Below are 20,395 nucleotides of genomic sequence, written 5' to 3'. Positions count from 1 at the left end.
TTCTTGTGTTGTTTAGAGCTGTGGAGTTGTTAGCTATCCAAAACTGCATTTAGTCTCGCACCTGTTCCCATAATCAATATCTCTTTTCTTGTGCTGTTTAGAGCTGTGGAGTTGTTAGCTATCCAAGACTGCATTTAGTCTCGCACCTGTTCCCATAATCAATATCTCTTTTTTTGTGTTGTTTAGAACTAGAGAGTTGTTAGCCATCCAAGACTGCATTGCCAGAAAAACTTGATGGATATGTTATATCTTGCTCTGCAATGTGGAAACCATCAAATTCACCACGAGAAATTACAATATATAACAGAAAAGCCACTTTACATATTCTTGGGTTTGCAGACTCAAAATGTTGTAACTGGTGCAAGTGGGCAGGGTATTCAATTGCATTACCTCCACTCTTCCTTGTCCCACCACGAGTTTCCCGCCACTCCCTTCCCCGTGTTCAATGGCCCTATTGGGCAGTGTTACACACTGTTGGGTCTCGGGTAGTGCTTTAAGTCGGCCGGGGACAGCCGGGCCCTGGCAGTCTCCAAAAAGTGGGACTGAGCCGGGGCCCTGCTGTGGCTCCCCAGTCCACCACAACATTGGCGGGACACATTATTCCGTTGCGGCCGCAGCCATGACGGGAGATGCGCCCGCCATTAAGTCAGGCAAGCTGACAGAAGTGCCAGCCAGCCACAGCAACGCTGTGGCTGGCTGGCACATCTGCCAGTCACGGTACCCAGGTAACCGAGGCATCTTTCACCCTCGACGAACCTGGGGACTCAGTGCCATATTTCTATGTTATAAAAGATGGCTTGAAAAGTACACAATTCAAGCCATCTTTTATAAAGCTTTGCCGATGGCCAAAGATACCTCTGGCTTTGTCCATCATCAAAGCTTTATAAAAGATGGATTGAATTGTGTACTTTTCAGGCCATCTTTTATGAACATAGAAATGTTTAAAAAAGATGGCTTGAAAAGTACACAAACTGGTATGCACTCAAATATATAAATGTTATATATTTGTTTGCGTACCCTAATATGGTTTGTGTACTTTTTTATGCCACGCCCATCCCACAAGCCATGCCCCCAAATATGATATGATATGGTATTTATAACGCGCCTATACACAGGTGTTTCGAGGCGCGACGAGGCAAGGGAGGGGGAACAGAGGGAAGACAGATAACGATCTTACTAGGCCAGGTGTCATTCAGATCGCGGAAGGGGTTGGTTGTTGGATGCTGTGGAGATGGAGGCTTGGATAAAGGCTCTCTTCTTGGTGAGGACGGAGAGCCGGTAATGTCTGTGCAGCAGGCGGCAGGCCAGTTTGTCAGAGGATGAACATGAAGCACGCCATTTCCTCTCGGCCATCCTGCACTTGCGTTTTAGGGTGACGAGATCAGAGTCATACCAGGAGTTACATTTGGCTTTAGGCTTCATACGATTCTCATGACAGGGGCAAGGATATCAAGAGTATCAGATATAGAAGAGTGGAGCATGGAGACTGCTGTGTCAGGGTGAGAGTCAGCCAAAGGGGGTTAGGGGGTGAGAAGGTGGTGAAGAAAGCCTCAACTGACACACGCTTCATGGGTCGGATGACCGAGAAGGTGGGTGGCAGTGATGGAGGTAGCTTGGCCTGAGTGGTAGGGAGGGTGAGGTGAGAGGATAGGAGAAAGTAATCACTCCAGGGGAGCGGAGTGGAGAGGGGGCAGAGAGGGAAAGGTCAGAGGAGATAAGAACATCCAGAGTGTGCCCTGCAGAGTGAGTGAGAGAGAGTCGCAGAGGTCACGGAAGAGTCCGGAGGGAGCACAGGAGGCATCCAGGTGGATGTTGAAGTCTCCAAGAAGGAGGAGTTGAGTAGTCGAGGCCAGAAGTCAGGAGGAGAGGTCCGACCACTCCGAGAGGAAGGAGGAGATCGGACCAGGTGGCCGATAGATAGTAGCCACTGTAAGGGAATGGCTAGGAGAGAGAGAGCCTGCAAACGAGGCATTTGAAAGAGGAGTAGGCCTTGTGTGAATGACAGAGGCAGGAATCCATTCTGGTCTGGGAAGATCAGAGCTACACCTCCTCCAGAGCAGTTGGACCTGGGCGCTGAGAGGATCTTGTAGCCGTCAGGTAGGAGCGTGTTAAAGCTAGTCACAGAGCTGGCTGTGAACCATGTCTCGGTGAGACCGAGGACATCAAGGTCAAGTTCTTCCAGAAGGCGGCAGATGTCAGAGGAGTGTTTGACAGCAGAGCGAGAGTTAAGAGTGGCAATATGGAGAAGGTTTCCATCCTTGCGAGACTTCCGGGGAGGGGTACAGATCAGAGGTACGCCCTTCGGAGGTATAGAGGGAGCCCGAGAGGGGGCAGAGAGGGAGGGAGAAGGTAAGGTGACCCCAGAGGAGGCAGAAGGGGGAGGCGAGGTAGCCGAGGAAGCGGGGGGACAGCGGGAGAAGAAAGGAAATTGATGAGGCACGGAAGCATCTATCAAAGAGGTAAAGGTTGGCCTTAGGGCCTTGGACCAAGACGGTCCCGTTCGAGTAAACATTAATGATGAGCTTGGAAGAATGGAAGGAAGCCAGGAGGGCATCCCAACGGGTGCCACCATTAATGGGAGAAGAGGAGAAAGGAGAGAGCACAGAGACCATATGAGGGGTCCATAAGTCAAGCGAAGGAACGACAAAGAGGATGTCGGTGAGAGTTTCCTTGGCGGAAGCACTGGTGTAGGTATCAGCGATAGGGAAGCCTGGGTTGCAGACCAGGATATCCTTTTTAAACTTCTTCTTACCAGATTTAGTGAGGAGAGCAGGATAGTTGATAGAGAAGCAGTTAGAAAAGATAGGGGAGACAGAGAGCACCATAGGGTACGTGGGAGAGGAGAGAGGTGGAAGGGAGAAGGTAATAGAGTAGGCAGACAAGACAGCGCGAGGCATGCAGGGTGAGAAATAGGACAAGACAACGACATTCAGGATTATAGAGGACACATACACCTAGTTTGAGGGAGAAAGGCCTAGGATTCCAAAGTAATTTTAAATAATGATACAGTACATATTATAAAAACAGAGGGAAAAACCCTACTCAGTTTGAGAATCCTGAATGAAGGGAGAAAAGGCCTAGGTTTCACAATGCAATTTTTAAATAATGATACAGTGCATATTATAAAACAGCGGTAAAAACACACCAGTTTGCAAGAGCTTCAGAACGCTGCACTCACCCGCTCAGCCAGGTGAAAATGCGAGCGTGGTGAGCAGCGCTACGGTAAGAGCAAACACACGGCCTCAGAGAGACAATCAGGGAGGGGGGCGGAATGGGAGGCGGGCGGGGAGGAGGAGAGCCACGGGGAAGGAGGAGCAGGAGAACGGGCAGAAACAATCCAAAGCAGGCAATGCAGTTATTACAAAGCCCAGTGGGCGCACACAATTCAAGAGCTTCAGAACACTGCACTCACCCGCTCAGCCAGGTGAAAATAAGGAATCCCCCAGGCCCCCTCAACCTCTTAACCCACTTAAACCCTGGTCTCGGTTGAGGGGATGGTCCAGAAGGATTTAGAAGTAGAAAGAGGGTTCCTGTAAAGAGGGGGGACACCTCATTGATAAGTGCTGGGGGAATAGAGTTACTGGGAGTAATGAAGACTACTAGTAAGTAAGCTGAGCATTCTGTTGGTTCAATGTCCCGATTTTCAGAGGTATAGGCCAGTTGTGATCAATCCAATGTGAATGCACTGGAAGAAATGTTTTTCCTATCTATTCAAACGGAGGTCACTGCTTGCCAAACAGAAGTTATTATTTAATGGTACTGTGCTCCTATGCTTCTACTTACTAGTGTAGGGGAGGACTGGCCGCGAGGCCCTCCTCACCTGCAGCCTTCTCCCCAGGTGAGGACCATGACTCGGTGGCTGTCCCCTCATGCCACCCGGGCCCAGGTGGAGGAGGGTTCACCCACCGACGACATTGCCCACACGTATCCGTTCCCTGCATATACCAAAATTCAGTTAGGCCTAGAAGCCATCTTGTCTAGCAAACATGGCGTGAGTTCAGCACACTGTAACGAGGCCCCCACCTTTGGAGGGCCTTTCATGCATCCCTGCCGCCGCAGTAGCCCTGGTAGATCCGCTGCGAGCGCGTTCCCATGAGAAAGCCGGGTATGAGCTAACCAGAGATGTTAACACTGTAACATTTCATCGTTCACCATGTAATATTGCACCCCGCACGACCTGGTCCGCGAGGCCAGGGTGATGAAAAAACAAGCTGAAGCATTGTTAGCTGAAGAAAGTAGAAAATAATTCAAGTATTGGTATTAATGAACTACCTCTGTTTAAACAGATCCTGCAAACTGTGAATGAACTATAAAGATGCGTTACATGATACCACCCCAGGTCTGGACTAGTGCTGCTATAACCACAGAGAAAGATGTCGACCAAATGTATAGCCTTTATCTGTATAAGTGTTCTTACAATTTTATGTAGAAACCTGAACTCATATATGTTTTCTCAATCACCTAAAGCAGCGAGCATCAATTTCTGTAGGCCATAACCTAGAACTACCTCGTGTAACGTTTAATGTACATAAAATAATCACACCATGTAGTAAATATAATGTTAGGTAACGAAAGGTACTCAGACCGACTGTATTAAAGAAATGTGTAACGAAATTGAAATATATATATATATGTGTGTTTAAATAACATCAAAATAAGGCGGAACATTATAAAAGCTCCGCATTCAAAAGTTAGCAACGCACGAGGAAAAAACCTTTGTGAATATATGCAAGGCCATTCTCCCTCCCACCCTACCAAGCCTGCCAGATAAGGAAGCTAAGGCCTGTGCCGCGCTCCCTCACCTCCCCCAACCAAGCTGGAGCCGCTTCAGAGAGTCAGAGGCCCCGGTACCGCACCCAAGGCCACAGCCCGCCACCTGTGTTATTTACAGCACGGTAATAAACCCACGTTTGAATCCACTGATCTACCAGCACCCTCTCGTAAATTCCACAACCCTCCCCCTAGACCACCCCAAGAATCATGACCCCGTGCAAAGACGACCCCCATCACTGGGACAAGACACAGAGACCCATTTATATAATAACTTCTAACGCGGCAGACAGACATGTATCATTCGGCTCAGGCCCCAGAGCCCAGCCCCTCGACCTAAAATACCGGTCAGTAGGACACAGGTAAATCTCACCCCAACCGACAACCACCGGACCTCTCACGAGGTGCATTCCTCATGTGTTGCGTTTATTTTGTAAGACAAACTGCTGAGCGATTTATTGATGAACTTAGATGTCGTTTCTTGAATAACTGCAGTGTGCATGGCCTAGGGCAATCGAGTCAGGAAAGGTATTCATCTTTGTCACAGGCTGCCCCAGCATACCAACACCGCTCGGATGACCTCAAGCTGGCCTGCCAGGCCCAACCCAACCCACGAGGCTGACCAGTGACGTCCTCACGCCAAGACCAACCACGCTGCAGCAACACCTATAGTTAGTCGACGCCACCCAATCCCAATTAACTTGTGCCCCCTATAGTGTGTAGGTTCTGATGACGTTTTTTGTATTAGAAATACGCCTGTCTTTGCTATTGTCAGACAGAGCGCTCTCGGAGGTTGCAGAGTTCTTTGCATGCCCTAATCTTTGGATAAACTCCTGCTTACGCTCACCCGCACTCTGTCTTGGTCTTATTCCCACTACGGGAGAGTCCCTTATTGTCTCTCATTGCGGGGAGGATCGTGCTGAAATTGGGGGCGCTTCCTTTCAGTGGTGACTCCGATAGCGTGATATCTCCAAATTATTTTTCCAAACTCCCTTTTAACGACCCCCTTGTAGCACGAGAATCTCCGGTCGAGAAGGGATACGCACGGTGAGCCGGCTCCGGGAGGCTGCCCGCCAACGGCGACTGGCACAATAAGAAGTGCGCACTCAATGAGAAAGGGTACGGGATCCCGATTGGAAAAAAATCCCCTTTGAGTGCCGCTCGCCGGAGCCAGGGGCTGACCGTTGAGTTACCGGTGACACCGCCTGGACGGACCCAGTTTCGGAGACTATCGGTTCAAGACGGGCACGTGAGTACTGAGTGCGAGCGATCGTAAAAGGGAAGGGAGGGGAAATTGTGAACAGAGGAACGGGGAGAGGTAGAGGAGAAGAATAACGGGGGTCTACTAAAGACGGGTCTTGAAACTTTCTTTATCTTTTCTTTGCATATGGCCATTAGGAGTAAGAAATAAGTGAAGTGGTAGAAGTGACGGAAACCTAGCTCCGAAAGGGGATGGAAGGCGGCGCCGCATAGTGCTATCTAAACTAGTACTGGGAATATATGAAGAAGTAAGACATAAGTTATTGGTGTCTGGCAGAGGGAGACACCGGGAATATTTTTTAGTGATAGCTACTCTCTCTATTTCTTTTTTCCATTCCACGGGGCAGGGGGAGAAAGCGAAAAGGGTATAAGGTGAATACACTTGTAGAAGAATTATAAAATAGGGAGCACATTTGTAGGAGTGGGGATTAAGTAGTGGCACGTACAGACGTGAACATAGTAACTTTAGCAGAAAAACAGGGACAGCTGGCCAGGGAGGAAAGGGAGGAAAAAAGACGAGGTGTGAGTGGAAAGCATTGCGAAGGGTGCGCGCACCGTGTGAGTGTTGGAGACGAACGGTTGACCGCGAGGTGGCGCCAGAGAGTGTTGACCAAAACTGGTATTTGATTAGTTGCGAGTGAAATCACATGAGAGTGTATGGGAATGAGAAGGAGATGAGCTATGGTAAGTGAGAAAGGACTTGCACTGTGAATAAAACTAAGTGATAATTCTTGAGAGGTCCGCCCTTGTCTGTGCCATACAGGTATACATGTACATATCTACACCTAACTAAAAGTAAAAAAGGCGGACACGACTGTGTTAGAGATTTAGAATATGGGGGCCGAAACTCCCCTGTCACATATTTGTAAAAGCTTACCGGGATACGCTGAACGAATAAATAAATATCACGATCAATGGGTGACAGAATTGAAAGGGGAGGGTCTGCCCCAGATTTGGCCCGAGGGAGGGTCTTTTGACAAAAGCGTTCTTGATATGGTACGAGCATGCATCAGCCTCAAGTATAAGGGGAAGCAGTGGCAAAATAGGAAGGAGATATTAGACCTCTGGAGATTGTTTGAGGAAGTACCACCACCCAAAGCTCCAGCACCAAATAGTGATCTCCCTCCCACCACAGATAATCCACTGATGATTCCAAGAGAGGAAAAGGAACAGCTAAGTACGGAACAACCTACAGAGGTGATTAGTTTGTACCCGATATTACCTAAACCAGCCCCCGCAGCAGGATATAGCGACCCTACTTATGTGCCTCCCCCCACAACTGGTACACTACAAAGACCAACAGCCCCCCCACCATACGAGAACACCAGAGAGCGCACCCAGGGAAGTACACAGAGAGTGGATATAGAGAAGCTAACAAGTGACTTAGAGTCAAGGCTTACTGTGGCAAGGGATGAACTCTCAAGAATAAAAGACATATGTGAGCGCACGGCGTGCACCCCTATACAATCGGGACGCACGTCTAGAGCGTCGAGCGAAAGTAGGCACATCGAGGAAGGATGGAAAAAGGGAGAAATACTGTTCAGAATTGAGGAAGAGCCGACGCGAATAATAGAGATAGGAGCAGCAGAAGGGAGCATTGGTGATGTATCACGAGAGAGAGGGATCAGAGAGGATTTGTTATGTGATGTCAGAGGAGGATTGGATGAGAGTGATAGGTTGAGTATGGCAGTAGGGGGGGAAAGCGAGGAGGTGGACGGTGCATGTTCGCTAGGGACTATAGACGACGAATGGATGGGACGACTAAGAAATAGGGTGGGGAAGATGGCGTCGTTAGAGTCCGCAGCGACTAAGGAAAGGGAGGGTGCGACCTCAAAAGGGAAGCTACAACTTCCATTGATACACAGGGGGGGGGGAAGACCAAACTATATACCATGGGCTCAGATGGATAAGGCTAATTTAATGAAATTATTGCCCCAGCTGTCAGGAGGGGCGAGCAAGTGGATATATGCATTTGAGAAACATACCGCCGGCATACCGTTGGCAGTAGGCGATGTGAAAAGCCTACTAGTAACAGCAGTAGGAGATCAAGCGGACAGAGTATGGGCTAAGGCTGGTTTCCCGGCAGTGACGTTGGACTGTGATCGCCATGATGGGGCTTCCTTTAATACAGTGCGAGCAAGGGTGTGGGACGCACTGAGGGAGACATTCCCAGATACCCCCGACTTACAGTCAGTGATGCAATGTACAATGAATGACGGGGAAGATGCTATGGATTACATTCTCCGGGTGCAGGAGATGTGGAGAGCGGAAACGGCACGCCCTGGCACCAATCCACATCTCTATTCTATTTCATTATTAAGAGAGGGCTCCCAAAAGAGGTGCAGAAGGCACTCGATAAAATAGCGGGCGTTGAGGCAAAGGGGTGGCCAGAGATCCAAAGTATAATAGTGCACCATTGCAAAAGGATTAAAGAGAGAGAGAAGGAAGTAGCACAGAGAAGGTTGGCAGACGAGGCAAAGTTGGTACAATCAAAACTGGTGAAGGTTGCAGCAGCGGTAGCAGGGCTCCCACTCATGAGGGAGGGAGAAGAAGGAGAGGAGGGGCAAATAGCAATACAAGGAAGAATAGCAGCAAATTGGGCAGGACAAGGACAACGACAGTGGGCTGAGCAGGAGCAGAACGGAGGTCCAACGTGGCAAGAGTGGGCCCCAAGAGGGGGAAGAGGTGGGTACAGGGGCCGAAGAGGAGGACAAGGGTATGGAGGAATGGGAGGAAATGGGTGGCAGGGTCCCAGAGGCCCACAGGGGAGCTGCTGGAATTGTGGGAGATGGGGGCACTACTCAAGAGAGTGCAGGAGCAGACAAAACAACGGGTTCCAGGAGATAGAACAGTACGGTCACCCCCATCCAGGAAGCCCCTATGGCCTCCCCATGGGACAATACCAACAACCGGAAAATGTAGGACAAAGAAGTAACGCACAACTACACGGACATCAGTACAGAACACAAAACCACCCACAGAATAATGACAATATGCAATACACGCCAGGTAACACTTTTGCCACAGTAGCTAACGGAGCTCCTGCTCCCGCACCTTACAGCGGGGTGTCAGTAGTTTCGGGGAACATTTTTGATCAAGGGGGGGCAATGAGACACCCCGCATAGGACAGCCCACAGAGAGCACTTGCGTGTCCAGTATTATCTACGACCCACAATGCATCAGAGGAACCATTGATAGGGGCGCAGATAGGAGACAAGCAGTTCATATTCATGGTGGATTCGGGAGCGGAGAAATCATGCATTAGAGAGGGCCGGTTCCCGTTATCTAATAGAACGTTAGAGACGCAGGGGTTCTCTGGGGCTGTAATTGAAGTTCCTTACACAGAGGCATTGGATGTGACAGTGGGGGGTAAAACAGTGAAAGCACCCTTACTGTACTATGAACACTCTCCCATTAATTTGCTGGGGAGAGATCTCTTAAGCAAGCTAAATATGACAATATCATTCACAGGGAGCGGTATCGTATGTTCGACGCCAGGAATATGCCCCCTCCGCATATTAACAGTAATACACGGCCACACAATCATGCAAGAGATCAGAGGGTTACCAAGAAACGAGGAGATGTTTGTTAAGGGCATGAGAACATTGGCTCTCATAGTACCAGAACTAAAAAGGATGGATTGGAGGATTCCAGCCGAATTCCTTTTCCGCCCCATAGCAAGCCCCGACACTGCTCCCGGGTCAGTGCTATCTTTGGATTTACACGCAGTACACGTGTCAGCAAACAGAATATGTGTGATTGGCGTTGACATGGAAGGATGTGAGTGGCGGACAGTACTGTGTACAAATGCAAATATCCCACTGAGGGAGCTCTCGGACGAGGAGCTGTTTTCTGACACTGAGACAGATGGCGAAATAGTGATGGAACTAGCAATGCCGTGCGACATTGTAGTTACAGCCAGAAAAACTCAAGTTGAATTAATGGCAGTAGTAGGAGCACCACATGCATTTTTTGATGACGACATGAGGTTAGTACCCACTAACATATGGACAAATGGCCCCCATGATGTGGGGTTATTACATGGGGTTCAGCCTGTGGTAATAAAACTGAAAGAGGGAGCAATTCTACCCCGGGTAAAACAATATCCATTGTCACGCGAAGCAGAAGAAGGGATCAGAGAGACACTAGATGCACTGCTAGCACAAGGAATAATAGTGCCCTCAAACTCCCCATGCAACACATGCATTTACCCGATTAAAAAGGCGAAGGGAGGTTCATGGAGGATGATACAAGATTTACGCCCACTCAATGATGTGATTCAGAAGGAGTTCCCTTTAGTCCCGAACCCGGCGACAATACTGTGCAACATTCCGAAAACGGCAGCCCACTTCACAGTTATTGACTTAAAAAATGCATTTTTCTCGATTCCCTTAGCAGTAGAGAGCAGGTACTTAACAGCGTTTACACTAGGGGGGAGGAGGTTCGAACACTGCAGACTACCACAAGGATATTGCGAGAGCCCAAGCATATTCAACAGAGTACTACATGAAGATCTGGGGAATTTGTCTGTAGAAAGCACAGTGATTCAGTACGTTGATGATTTATTGGTTTGTGCACAAACTGAGGAAGAGTGTAGAAAGGACTCAATAACACTCCTGACATTATTGGCCAATAAAGGGTACAAGGTGGACAAGGGAAAGTTACAATACTGTCTGACAGAGGTCCTATACTTGGGACAGCTGATATCAAAGGATGGCAAGCGGATCATACCAGACAGGGCACAGGCGATTAGAGCAGTTGGGGCGCCCAAAACAGTAAAAGAGATGCAGAAATTTCTGGGTATGTGCAACTATTGCCGAGCATGGATATTGGATTATGCAGCATACACAAGGCCCTTGTTACAGGCACTAAAAGAGGCACAGCAGGAAAACAAACACATAGAATGGACAGAAGAGATGAACACAGCATTTAACTCACTAAAAGAGCTGATATCAAGCGCTCCAGTACTGGCAAATCCAGATTATGGGCGCGAATTCTTCTTATTTTCACACTGCAAAGGAACACTGATGACAGCAGTACTGACACAAAAGACATCGTTAGGGCACAAACCACTGGCTTACTATAGTGGCACCCTAGACGCAGTAATGCAAGGTCATTTCGCGTGCGAGCAATCCCTAGCTGCAGCCGCGTTCGCGATTGAGAAGAGTGCCACGATAGTGATGGGCTGTCCTGTGACACTGTTTGTGGAGCACTCACTCTTTGCAATATTAGAGCGATCAAAGAGCACATTGACGACACAACGCGCCACAGCATATGAAATAATATTGTCCAGCGCAAACATCCATATAGTAAGATGTAAAACAGTGAACCCGGCCACATTCATCACAGAAGCGTGCACCTTAGAGGACATGCAGAACCACGACTGCGCTACATACACAGGTGACGAAGGTCAGGATCAAGTGATTTCTGAGAATGCCCTGAACGAGGGAGAGGTGTATTTCGTGGACGGGTCAGCATCAATAGACATGGAGACAGGAGAGAAACATGTGGGTATGGCAGTTGTACGATTAGAAGAAGATGAATACGAGACACTAGTGCAACACCGCCTCCCATCACACTATTCAGCCCAAACAGCAGAACTAATAGCGCTAATAGAAGCATTGCATGCCGCCAAGGGGTGCGCAGTGACAATATATACCGACTCAGCATACATGACAACAACAGTACACGGCGGGTTGGCACGGTGGGGGCGGAGAGGGTTTCGACGAGCAGATGGAACACCAGTTCAACATGCAGAATTATTAAAAGAACTGATTGAGGCCCTGCAAGAGCCCACGGCAGTGGCCATCGTAAAATGCCAAGCCCACACCACAAATACAGATTTTATATCTTTGGGGAACGCGGCAGCAGACGCCGCTGCCAAAGAAGCTTCGTATTTACAGAAAGGTGCAGTAGGAGAGTACATGTTGCACCACACACCAAGCCAAGAGGTCCCCACAGGATACAACATGATGCCCACGCAGGAAATTATAGAGCTGCAAGAGGGAGCTAGTGCAGAAGAAAAATTGCTGTGGACTAAGAGGGGATGCAGCAAATCGCCGACTGATTTATTGTGGCGACAAAAAAGCTCAGGAAAAGCGGTAATGCCAGTTAAACTGTTAGAAATAGCATTTCAACAACTACACTTTCCTGCACATAACGCAAAGCAACACATAATGGCAGACATACAAGAAGATTGGTTTGCACCTTGCCTCCATGAACACATCACCAGGCTGGCTTTAGAATGCACGACATGTCAAATTTACAGCTCAGGTATGACATTGCGCACACTGAGAGGAACGATACCAAAACCAAATGGTCCATTCAGGGAGCTCCACATTGATTATGTAGACATGGGAGAAAGATGTAACGGGGCTCGCTACATGATTGTGGTTGTATGTCCATTTTCGAGGTGGGTGGAGGCAGGCCCCTGTGCGCGCCCTGATGCGAAGGGCGCCGCGAAGTTCCTAGTGCGGGAAGTGTTCCCGCGCTGGGGGATTTGCGACGTTATTCGCTCAGACAACGGCACACATTTTGTTAATGAACTATTCAAGGAAGTGACTACGCTATTGGGAATAAAGCACAAATTATGTTCGATTTATCATCCTCAAAGTAATGGCGTAGTGGAGAAGATGAACGGTCTGTTAAAAAGCAGATTGTCCAAACTGTGTTTTTCCCTTAAAAAGACCTGGATGTACTGCCTGCCCTTGGCCCTGTTCGAGTTACGAAACCAGCCCAGCAAAGACCACCATTTGTCCCCGCATGAGATCGTCACGGGAAGGAGAATGCACACAGCGCATTCGCCTCTCCGTGAACGTTCTGATGCACACAGAAGCGCAGCGTTATTGGGGGAGGAGTTCACAGAGTATTTGAAAAAACTGACACGGGCAGCGCGCGTAATTGCAAAGCAACTAGCCCCCCCCTCTACAAGAGAGGAGGGGAACACAACAGAAACAGAGAGACTGCCTGAAAACCCATTACAACTAATGCCTGGTGACCACATATATGTCAGAAGTTTTGTGCGAAGGTGGAATGCGCCACGTTTCCATGGCCCTTACGAAGTAGTGTTTTGTACACCCACAGCAGTAAAGGTGAAGGGCCTACGATATTGGGTACACTTGACAGACGTACGCAGAGCCTATAGCGCCGTGGAAGGTGAGGTACAAGACGAGGCACAGGCAACTGCGGACAATGAAGTGGTGCAGAATGAATGATGGAAATTTTGTGTGCATTAAGTGATGAACCTTGGCTGCGACTGGCGCACGACAAGTGTACTGAAATGAATATGTGTATATATATATATATGTAATTTTTTACAACTTTTTAAAGGGTTTTGTAGGGTTTTTTTTTGTTTTAGAAAGGTTTTTTTCTTCTCAACTTTCCTCTTCATATGAGAAATAATGTACGAATAATAATGATTGCAAAGTTACCTTGTCTGTGGACACACCCCCTCCCTTACCCACTCCCATACTTTGTCGGACAAAAAAAAAAAAAAAATAAAAAAATAAATGTCACAACGTTATAAATGTTTACATGCCTGTACTTAATGCACTTTTATGTTTCAAACAGGATTTACTATGGCATCGAATGGGCAGCCTGCAACTAATAGATTTATTAGGTTTAGAGAAATGTTAGTGGATAGATTGACATATTCATACGAATGTGGTTTATCAATGTGTGTTATTGTGTTTTTCATCTCAATGTTTTGCCTAGTGACATATTGGGTCATAGCGTTCATCTCTACCGAGATGAACGAGGGGGGAGGGGGGAGCAACACCACCCTTGCCCCTGGCACGAATTCAATTACAAGTATGAATATCAAAGAAGGTGATTTTTTGGTCTGGGATGGATCACGTCTTGTTTGGGGTTACTACACTACCCCATCCACTGCTGCCCCGTTACAATCAAGAGATAAAGATATGAAAAATGACACAATGGTCCTACCTGAAATATATAACAGCCCCACTACCCTTCCCGCCCCGATACAGAACAGCGACTTGTTGTTTATTGAGGAAAATGGAAAAGTAATTACGATGACAGAACACAAATTCATATATGAGGAATTGGAAAAGGGGGGAGGGAATGAGAAAGGGGGGCCTATTCTTTCACCTATTGAAACTAAAAGGTATAGGAGAGGGGAGAGAAGTAGGCGAAGAAGAGAGACAAGCAGGAAGGGGTATGATGAGTATTATGGGTTAGGATTAGATAAGATGGAAGACCCACGACACCCCCACCAAGCAAATAAATGGTATGCAGATATGAGTACAACAGCTAAACAGACAACCAATGAAAGCTGCTATGTCTGTTCGCTTATCCCCCATGCATCAGGTACGCCCAAAGTGTTGTTGCCAAGAGAATTGCCCATTGTGGATGCCCAATGTCTCCTTCATCTCACACTGTGTAGAATAAAGAACACCTTTCAAGCACACGATGTCTCTTTCAAAATGATACAGGACAGCAAAACGTGCTATTCAAAAGCGTCTGGAGTGGTCTGTCTTAAAGAACCTTTCTTTGCAATACAAGGGACGCTGTTTTCCGAAAACAAATGGAAAGATGAAGAAGTACTGTGCAAAGCGGAAGCACTGAAAGGTGTCCAACCAGACAAGCTGCAGTGGATGGAAAAAACGTGCTCACCAATATGGAAAGAACACATCTCTAAACTAACATGGGTAACAGCGATGGAGAAACCCTTCAAGCTACAAAGTGAAATACAAAACGAACTATGTTTCAAAGGAGAAGGAAAAGTGGCAATGGGAACGAATAAAAACTGTAACAAAACTCTCACCATCCCAGACATGAAAAAAGGAACAGCAGCACTAATGGACACATACTGGGTATGCGGGAATCAGGCTTACTTGCACCTTCCCCAGGCATGGAGTGGCAGCTGCTCAATGGCCACTCTGCATTCGGCCTTAATGGTGATTCCAGAAAGTCACGTCGACAAGAATCAAGGAAACGTGAACAAGGATGCCACATCTCCCACTGCAGAAGCGCACCTCTATGTCCTGTCCTCCGGAGGGAAAGAAAAGGAGCTATTACGGAACAAGCGAACATCAAACTACATATCACAAGCATCATCCGATTTATTGGCACAGATCCCAGACAGGTATCGCCTGTTTAGCTCCGTGGAAACATTTTTTGCCTCACTAGTTTCAAGTGTCCAAGCAAGAGCAAATGCAAAATGGCTCCAGATCACACGGTGGGAACTGATTCAGCTGGCCAATGACACTGAAGAGGGGTTCAACATAATAAAGGTGGAACTACGAGCTCTGCGACTAATGACCATGCAGAACAGGTATGTTCTGGACCTGCTAACAGCGATCGATGGAGGTGTTTGCCGAAAAATAGGAAGTGCGTGCTGCACGTTCGTACCTTCTGAAGATGCAGAAAATGGGTCCCTGTCCCACGTCATTGAAGCGGTACATAACCTGGGAGAGAAGATGAAGATGGAAGGTGGGGCCGAAGATAGCTCATGGTTCGACAAGCTCTTCTCCTGGGTTCCCTCATGGCTTGGACTGGCGATGAAGTTCTTGATACCAGTTGTGGTGGTCCTCCTCGTGGTGTTCTGCCTATGCCAGGTGGGCCTCCGATGTTGTGCTAATGCAGTCCCTAACGGTGCGATGATGATGGTGACAATGGGCAACTCTGGTGGTACAATTAAGGCGACACAAGAGGTACATGTACAGACAGGAACAGATAACACTCCCAGATACCAGTTAGTGCCTATGTGCCGTGATAAGTACATAGTAGATAAACTATGGCACACCACTATCAAAGAGCCCCGAGATGTGGAACTGGAATGGTATGAGGAGGTCTGGGTAGACTTGGAAGAGACTGGTGACTGTATATATTTAACCTGTACCCCAGATGAGTATGCTAGAAGAGGTGAGAGCTTGAGGGGGGTATGCAGAGCTTGGATGCCTAGAAAAGGAACGCCTGCATGGGATGACGCAGTGATAGAGGAGCAAGAATGTAGAAGATTAGAAGAGCTAAAGAATTCGTTACTTTAGTAACGAAAGGGGGGAAATGTAGGGGAGGACTGGCCGCGAGGCCCTCCTCACCTGCAGCCTTCTCCCCAGGTGAGGACCATGACTCGGTGGCTGTCCCCTCATGCCACCCGGGCCCAGGTGGAGGAGGGTTCACCCACCGACGACATTGCCCACACGTATCCGTTCCCTGCATATACCAAAATTCAGTTAGGCCTAGAAGCCATCTTGTCTAGCAAACATGGCGTGAGTTCAGCACACTGTAACGAGGCCCCCACCTTTGGAGGGCCTTTCATGCATCCCTGCCGCCGCAGTAGCCCTGGTAGATCCGCTGCGAGCGCGTTCCCATGAGAAAGCCGGGTATGAGCTAACCAGAGATGTTAACACTGTAACATTTCATCGTTCACCATGTAATATTGCACCCCGCACGACCTGGTCCGCGAGGCCAGGGTGATGAAAAAACAAGCTGAAGCATTGTTAGCTGAAGAAAGTAGAAAATAATTCAAGTATTGGTATTAATGAACTACCTCTGTTTAAACAGATCCTGCAAACTGTGAATGAACTATAAAGATGCAACGTTACATGATACCACCCCAGGTCTGGACTAGTGCTGCTATAACCACAGAGAAAGATGTCGACCAAATGTATAGCCTTTATCTGTATAAGTGTTCTTACAATTTTATGTAGAAACCTGAACTCATATATGTTTTCTCAATCACCTAAAGCAGCGAGCATCAATTTCTGTAGGCCATAACCCAGAACTACCTCGTGTAACGTTTAATGTACATAAAATAATCACACCATGTAGTAAATATAATGTTAGGTAACGAAAGGTACTCAGACCGACTGTATTAAAGAAATGTGTAACGAAATTGAAATATATATATATATGTGTGTTTAAATAACATCAAAATAAGGCGGAACATTATAAAAGCTCCGCATTCAAAAGTTAGCAACGCACGAGGAAAAAACCTTTGTGAATATATGCAAGGCCATTCTCCCTCCCACCCTACCAAGCCTGCCAGATAAGGAAGCTAAGGCCTGTGCCGCGCTCCCTCACCTCCCCCAACCAAGCTGGAGCCGCTTCAGAGAGTCAGAGGCCCCGGTACCGCACCCAAGGCCACAGCCCGCCACCTGTGTTATTTACAGCACGGTAATAAACCCACGTTTGAATCCACTGATCTACCAGCACCCTCTCGTAAATTCCACAACCCTCCCCCTAGACCACCCCAAGAATCATGACCCCGTGCAAAGACGACCCCCATCACTGGGACAAGACACAGAGACCCATTTATATAATAACTTCTAACGCGGCAGACAGACATGTATCATTCGGCTCAGGCCCCAGAGCCCAGCCCCTCGACCTAAAATACCGGTCAGTAGGACACAGGTAAATCTCACCCCAACCGACAACCACCGGACCTCTCACGAGGTGCATTCCTCATGTGTTGCGTTTATTTTGTAAGACAAACTGCTGAGCGATTTATTGATGAACTTAGATGTCGTTTCTTGAATAACTGCAGTGTGCATGGCCTAGGGCAATCGAGTCAGGAAAGGTATTCATCTTTGTCACAGGCTGCCCCAGCATACCAACACCGCTCGGATGACCTCAAGCTGGCCTGCCAGGCCCAACCCAACCCACGAGGCTGACCAGTGACGTCCTCACGCCAAGACCAACCACGCTGCAGCAACACCTATAGTTAGTCGACGCCACCCAATCCCAATTAACTTGTGCCCCCTATAGTGTGTAGGTTCTGATGACGTTTTTTGTATTAGAAATACGCCTGTCTTTGCTATTGTCAGACAGAGCGCTCTCGGAGGTTGCAGAGTTCTTTGCATGCCCTAATCTTTGGATAAACTCCTGCTTACGCTCACCCGCACTCTGTCTTGGTCTTATTCCCACTACGGGAGAGTCCCTTATTGTCTCTCATTGCGGGGAGGATCGTGCTGAAATTGGGGGCGCTTCCTTTCACTAGCAAACAGCTTCAACAATTAAATGATTAAAAGCTGAGGAAGGCAGTCACGGGTGGGCAATTGAAAAATAAACTTTATGGTAAATTAACATTTTTTCAGTTGCAATAAAGCTATTACAAGTCCTGGATTCAAATTATGTTAAACAGTGAATTCAGTGACAATACCCAGTGTTCAGAGCGGGGGGGGGGGGGCTTTGGTTGTTTCTCTGGATCGCCAACTCACCATTATTCCGTGCCGCAGAGGAGGGATACACAATTGGATAAACCGGAAAGCAATGACTGCGGGAAAGGAAATAACTTCAAAACGACAAAAAAAAGTGTACAAAGTATACAATAAAAATAATAAAAGGTAGCCGGGTGGGCATCAGTTCTCCTGCAGGGTAGGGAAGCGTCTAATGCCCGGTCTTGTTTGAGGAACGGACCCTGCGCCGCGTCCTTCACGTCATCCTCGTCACGTGAGATGCACTTTACGTTCAGGTCCTTGCATGAAATAGTGTCTTTCCGTGGCACCGCTCTCTATTCACTCCCCACCTGTTCCAATGTGTTGCTGCTGCACAAAGCGGAATTGGATTGGAAAATAGGAACCGCCGCATACACCATAGTGCCTGCGAGAATGAGAACGGCCTAGCCAGTTGGCTGCCAATTAAATTCCGGACGAATTAACAATACCCAGTTATCGTTGTGGGTTGTCCTTTACAGACAGGCTGATTTAGAGGCTTGTCAAGTGCAGAATGGGGTGGATTGTCCTAAGCAGTGGGTCGATTTGGGGATCCGAGCCTTGCAGCAGAAAGGGGGGAGAGGATTACATTATTTCAGGGCTAGAAAGCAGTACCTAGGAAGCAGGAACTAAAAGCAGCACCTGGGTATCCGGCATTAACCAGTGATCAGGAGCTACCGCTGGGGAGCTAGTATGTGGCGCTCCACAAATTGAAGTTTAACATACAATTCATACGCTATATTTTACTTATTTGTATGACCCCTTATGCTTTAAATGTCGCATGGATGTGTCCTAATGCTTATTTATGTTGTGTCCCGAATGCACGGGGTTAAATGCCAATAGTGTGTTTGTTTGGCATCAGTTTGCCTGGGAAGCCAAAAGTAGCGCTTGATAGCAGTTATTGTTAAGCTTACCAGGCTGTATTAGAATACAAACAGGAGCTAAATAGCTCCCCTCAATTTCGAACCCTATTATTTGCTATATTTTGGGGGCCAGATTTGGGCATCTTTACTGCACAGTGGGACACATATTTGAAACTTGTTGATTGCTGCAGAGATGTGTATATTTGGGACTTGAGGTTGTGTGGGGCGGGGGATTTGTCCTCTGCAGAGGGGCATGTTTGCCCTATGCAGACTGCGAGGGGAGATTGTCCTGCGCAGAAGAGAGTATTTGTAGGTTTGTCCCGTGCAACAGAAGGGGTGATGGAGGCGTTTGGTGTGTGCTAAGGAGTAGTTTGGTTTATTTGTTCTTCACACAGGGTCAGACCTCTTGTGATCCTGTGCAAAGAGGTGGATTTATTGTGCTCTTGTACAAAGGATGCGTTTTTAGTAAATCAGACTGCATTTTAGGACTGGGTCCTATGCAGAGCAGGTTTGATGGCCATGAAGAGGTTGGGTATTGAACTGCGAATGTGGGGATCTGTGCTGGGCTTTTTGAAGGGTCAGAATTTTTTTATAAAGGATTTATTTGGCGTTTGTAGCGGGGTTGCCTGGCTACCTTTTTGATAAAGGAACATATGTGGCTTGGTAGGGATGGTTTTGCATGGGCGCGGGAGGAGGGTTCATAGGTGTCACAATGTGGATTTGATGCAGGGAATCTGAATAGGGCTTTGTAGAGGTGGGAGTCTAGATGTGATTGAGTTATATGTGAGGGGCATTGTAGAGTGGGGTCAGGATTGGACTTTATCAGTGTTCTTGGGTGGTGTTTTGCAGAGAGGCCACCAGGTTTGGAAGTTGTTAGATATGATTTGAATAGAGTGAAATGAAGCGGTACGACATTGAAGTGATGAAGGTGTCTTTATTGGAGTGCAGGTACACCACAGGCCCTCTCACTTCTGAGCTTTCATCAAACAACGGTGCAGTCCGGAATGCCTCTGCTATTGGTGCTCCACGTTCAGGAACATATAAAGCACACTGCTGTAGCGGACCAACATCATAACATGGAGCTTTGCAAAGGAGGAAACAATTCTACCATGTCAGTGCTGTTTTGGATGTAGGTCTGTAGAATGGGAATCAGGATTGACCCATGTTCGTCTTGGATGGGCCTTTGTATGATGGCGTGGGCATGATTCGATTTTTGTCAGGGGGTGGGCGTTTTGGAATATGTTTTATAGAAAGTGCTCCACTTTAGTTCTTAGAGCGGTTATGCATTGCACTTTTTAGCTGTAGCATCAGCAGTGGACTATGTTA

At 47.7% G+C, this 20,395-nt stretch overlaps 1 protein-coding gene across 1 annotated transcript in view; it reads right to left on the bottom strand.

Annotated features, from left to right (window-relative positions):
- NT5C3B (5'-nucleotidase, cytosolic IIIB) overlaps nucleotides 1-18,404 on the bottom strand; it is a 197,050-nt gene extending 178,646 nt beyond the window's left edge. Inside the window, exon 1 of the mRNA XM_069634503.1 lies at nucleotides 18,213-18,404. Within this exon, the coding sequence (XP_069490604.1) occupies nucleotides 18,213-18,215 (3 nt within the window). The 5' untranslated portion in view covers nucleotides 18,216-18,404. The remainder of the gene's footprint in view (nucleotides 1-18,212) is intronic.
- Between the last annotated feature and the right edge of the window lie 1,991 nt (nucleotides 18,405-20,395).

Source organism: Ambystoma mexicanum, chromosome 13 (genome assembly GCF_040938575.1).
Source record: "Ambystoma mexicanum isolate Mex_15411 chromosome 13, UKY_AmexF1_1, whole genome shotgun sequence".
In the NCBI taxonomy this organism is placed as follows: domain Eukaryota; kingdom Metazoa; phylum Chordata; class Amphibia; order Caudata; family Ambystomatidae; genus Ambystoma; species Ambystoma mexicanum.
The sequence above is the reverse complement of the archived record's forward strand: the minus strand, read 5'-3'. Positions and strand labels throughout refer to the sequence as shown.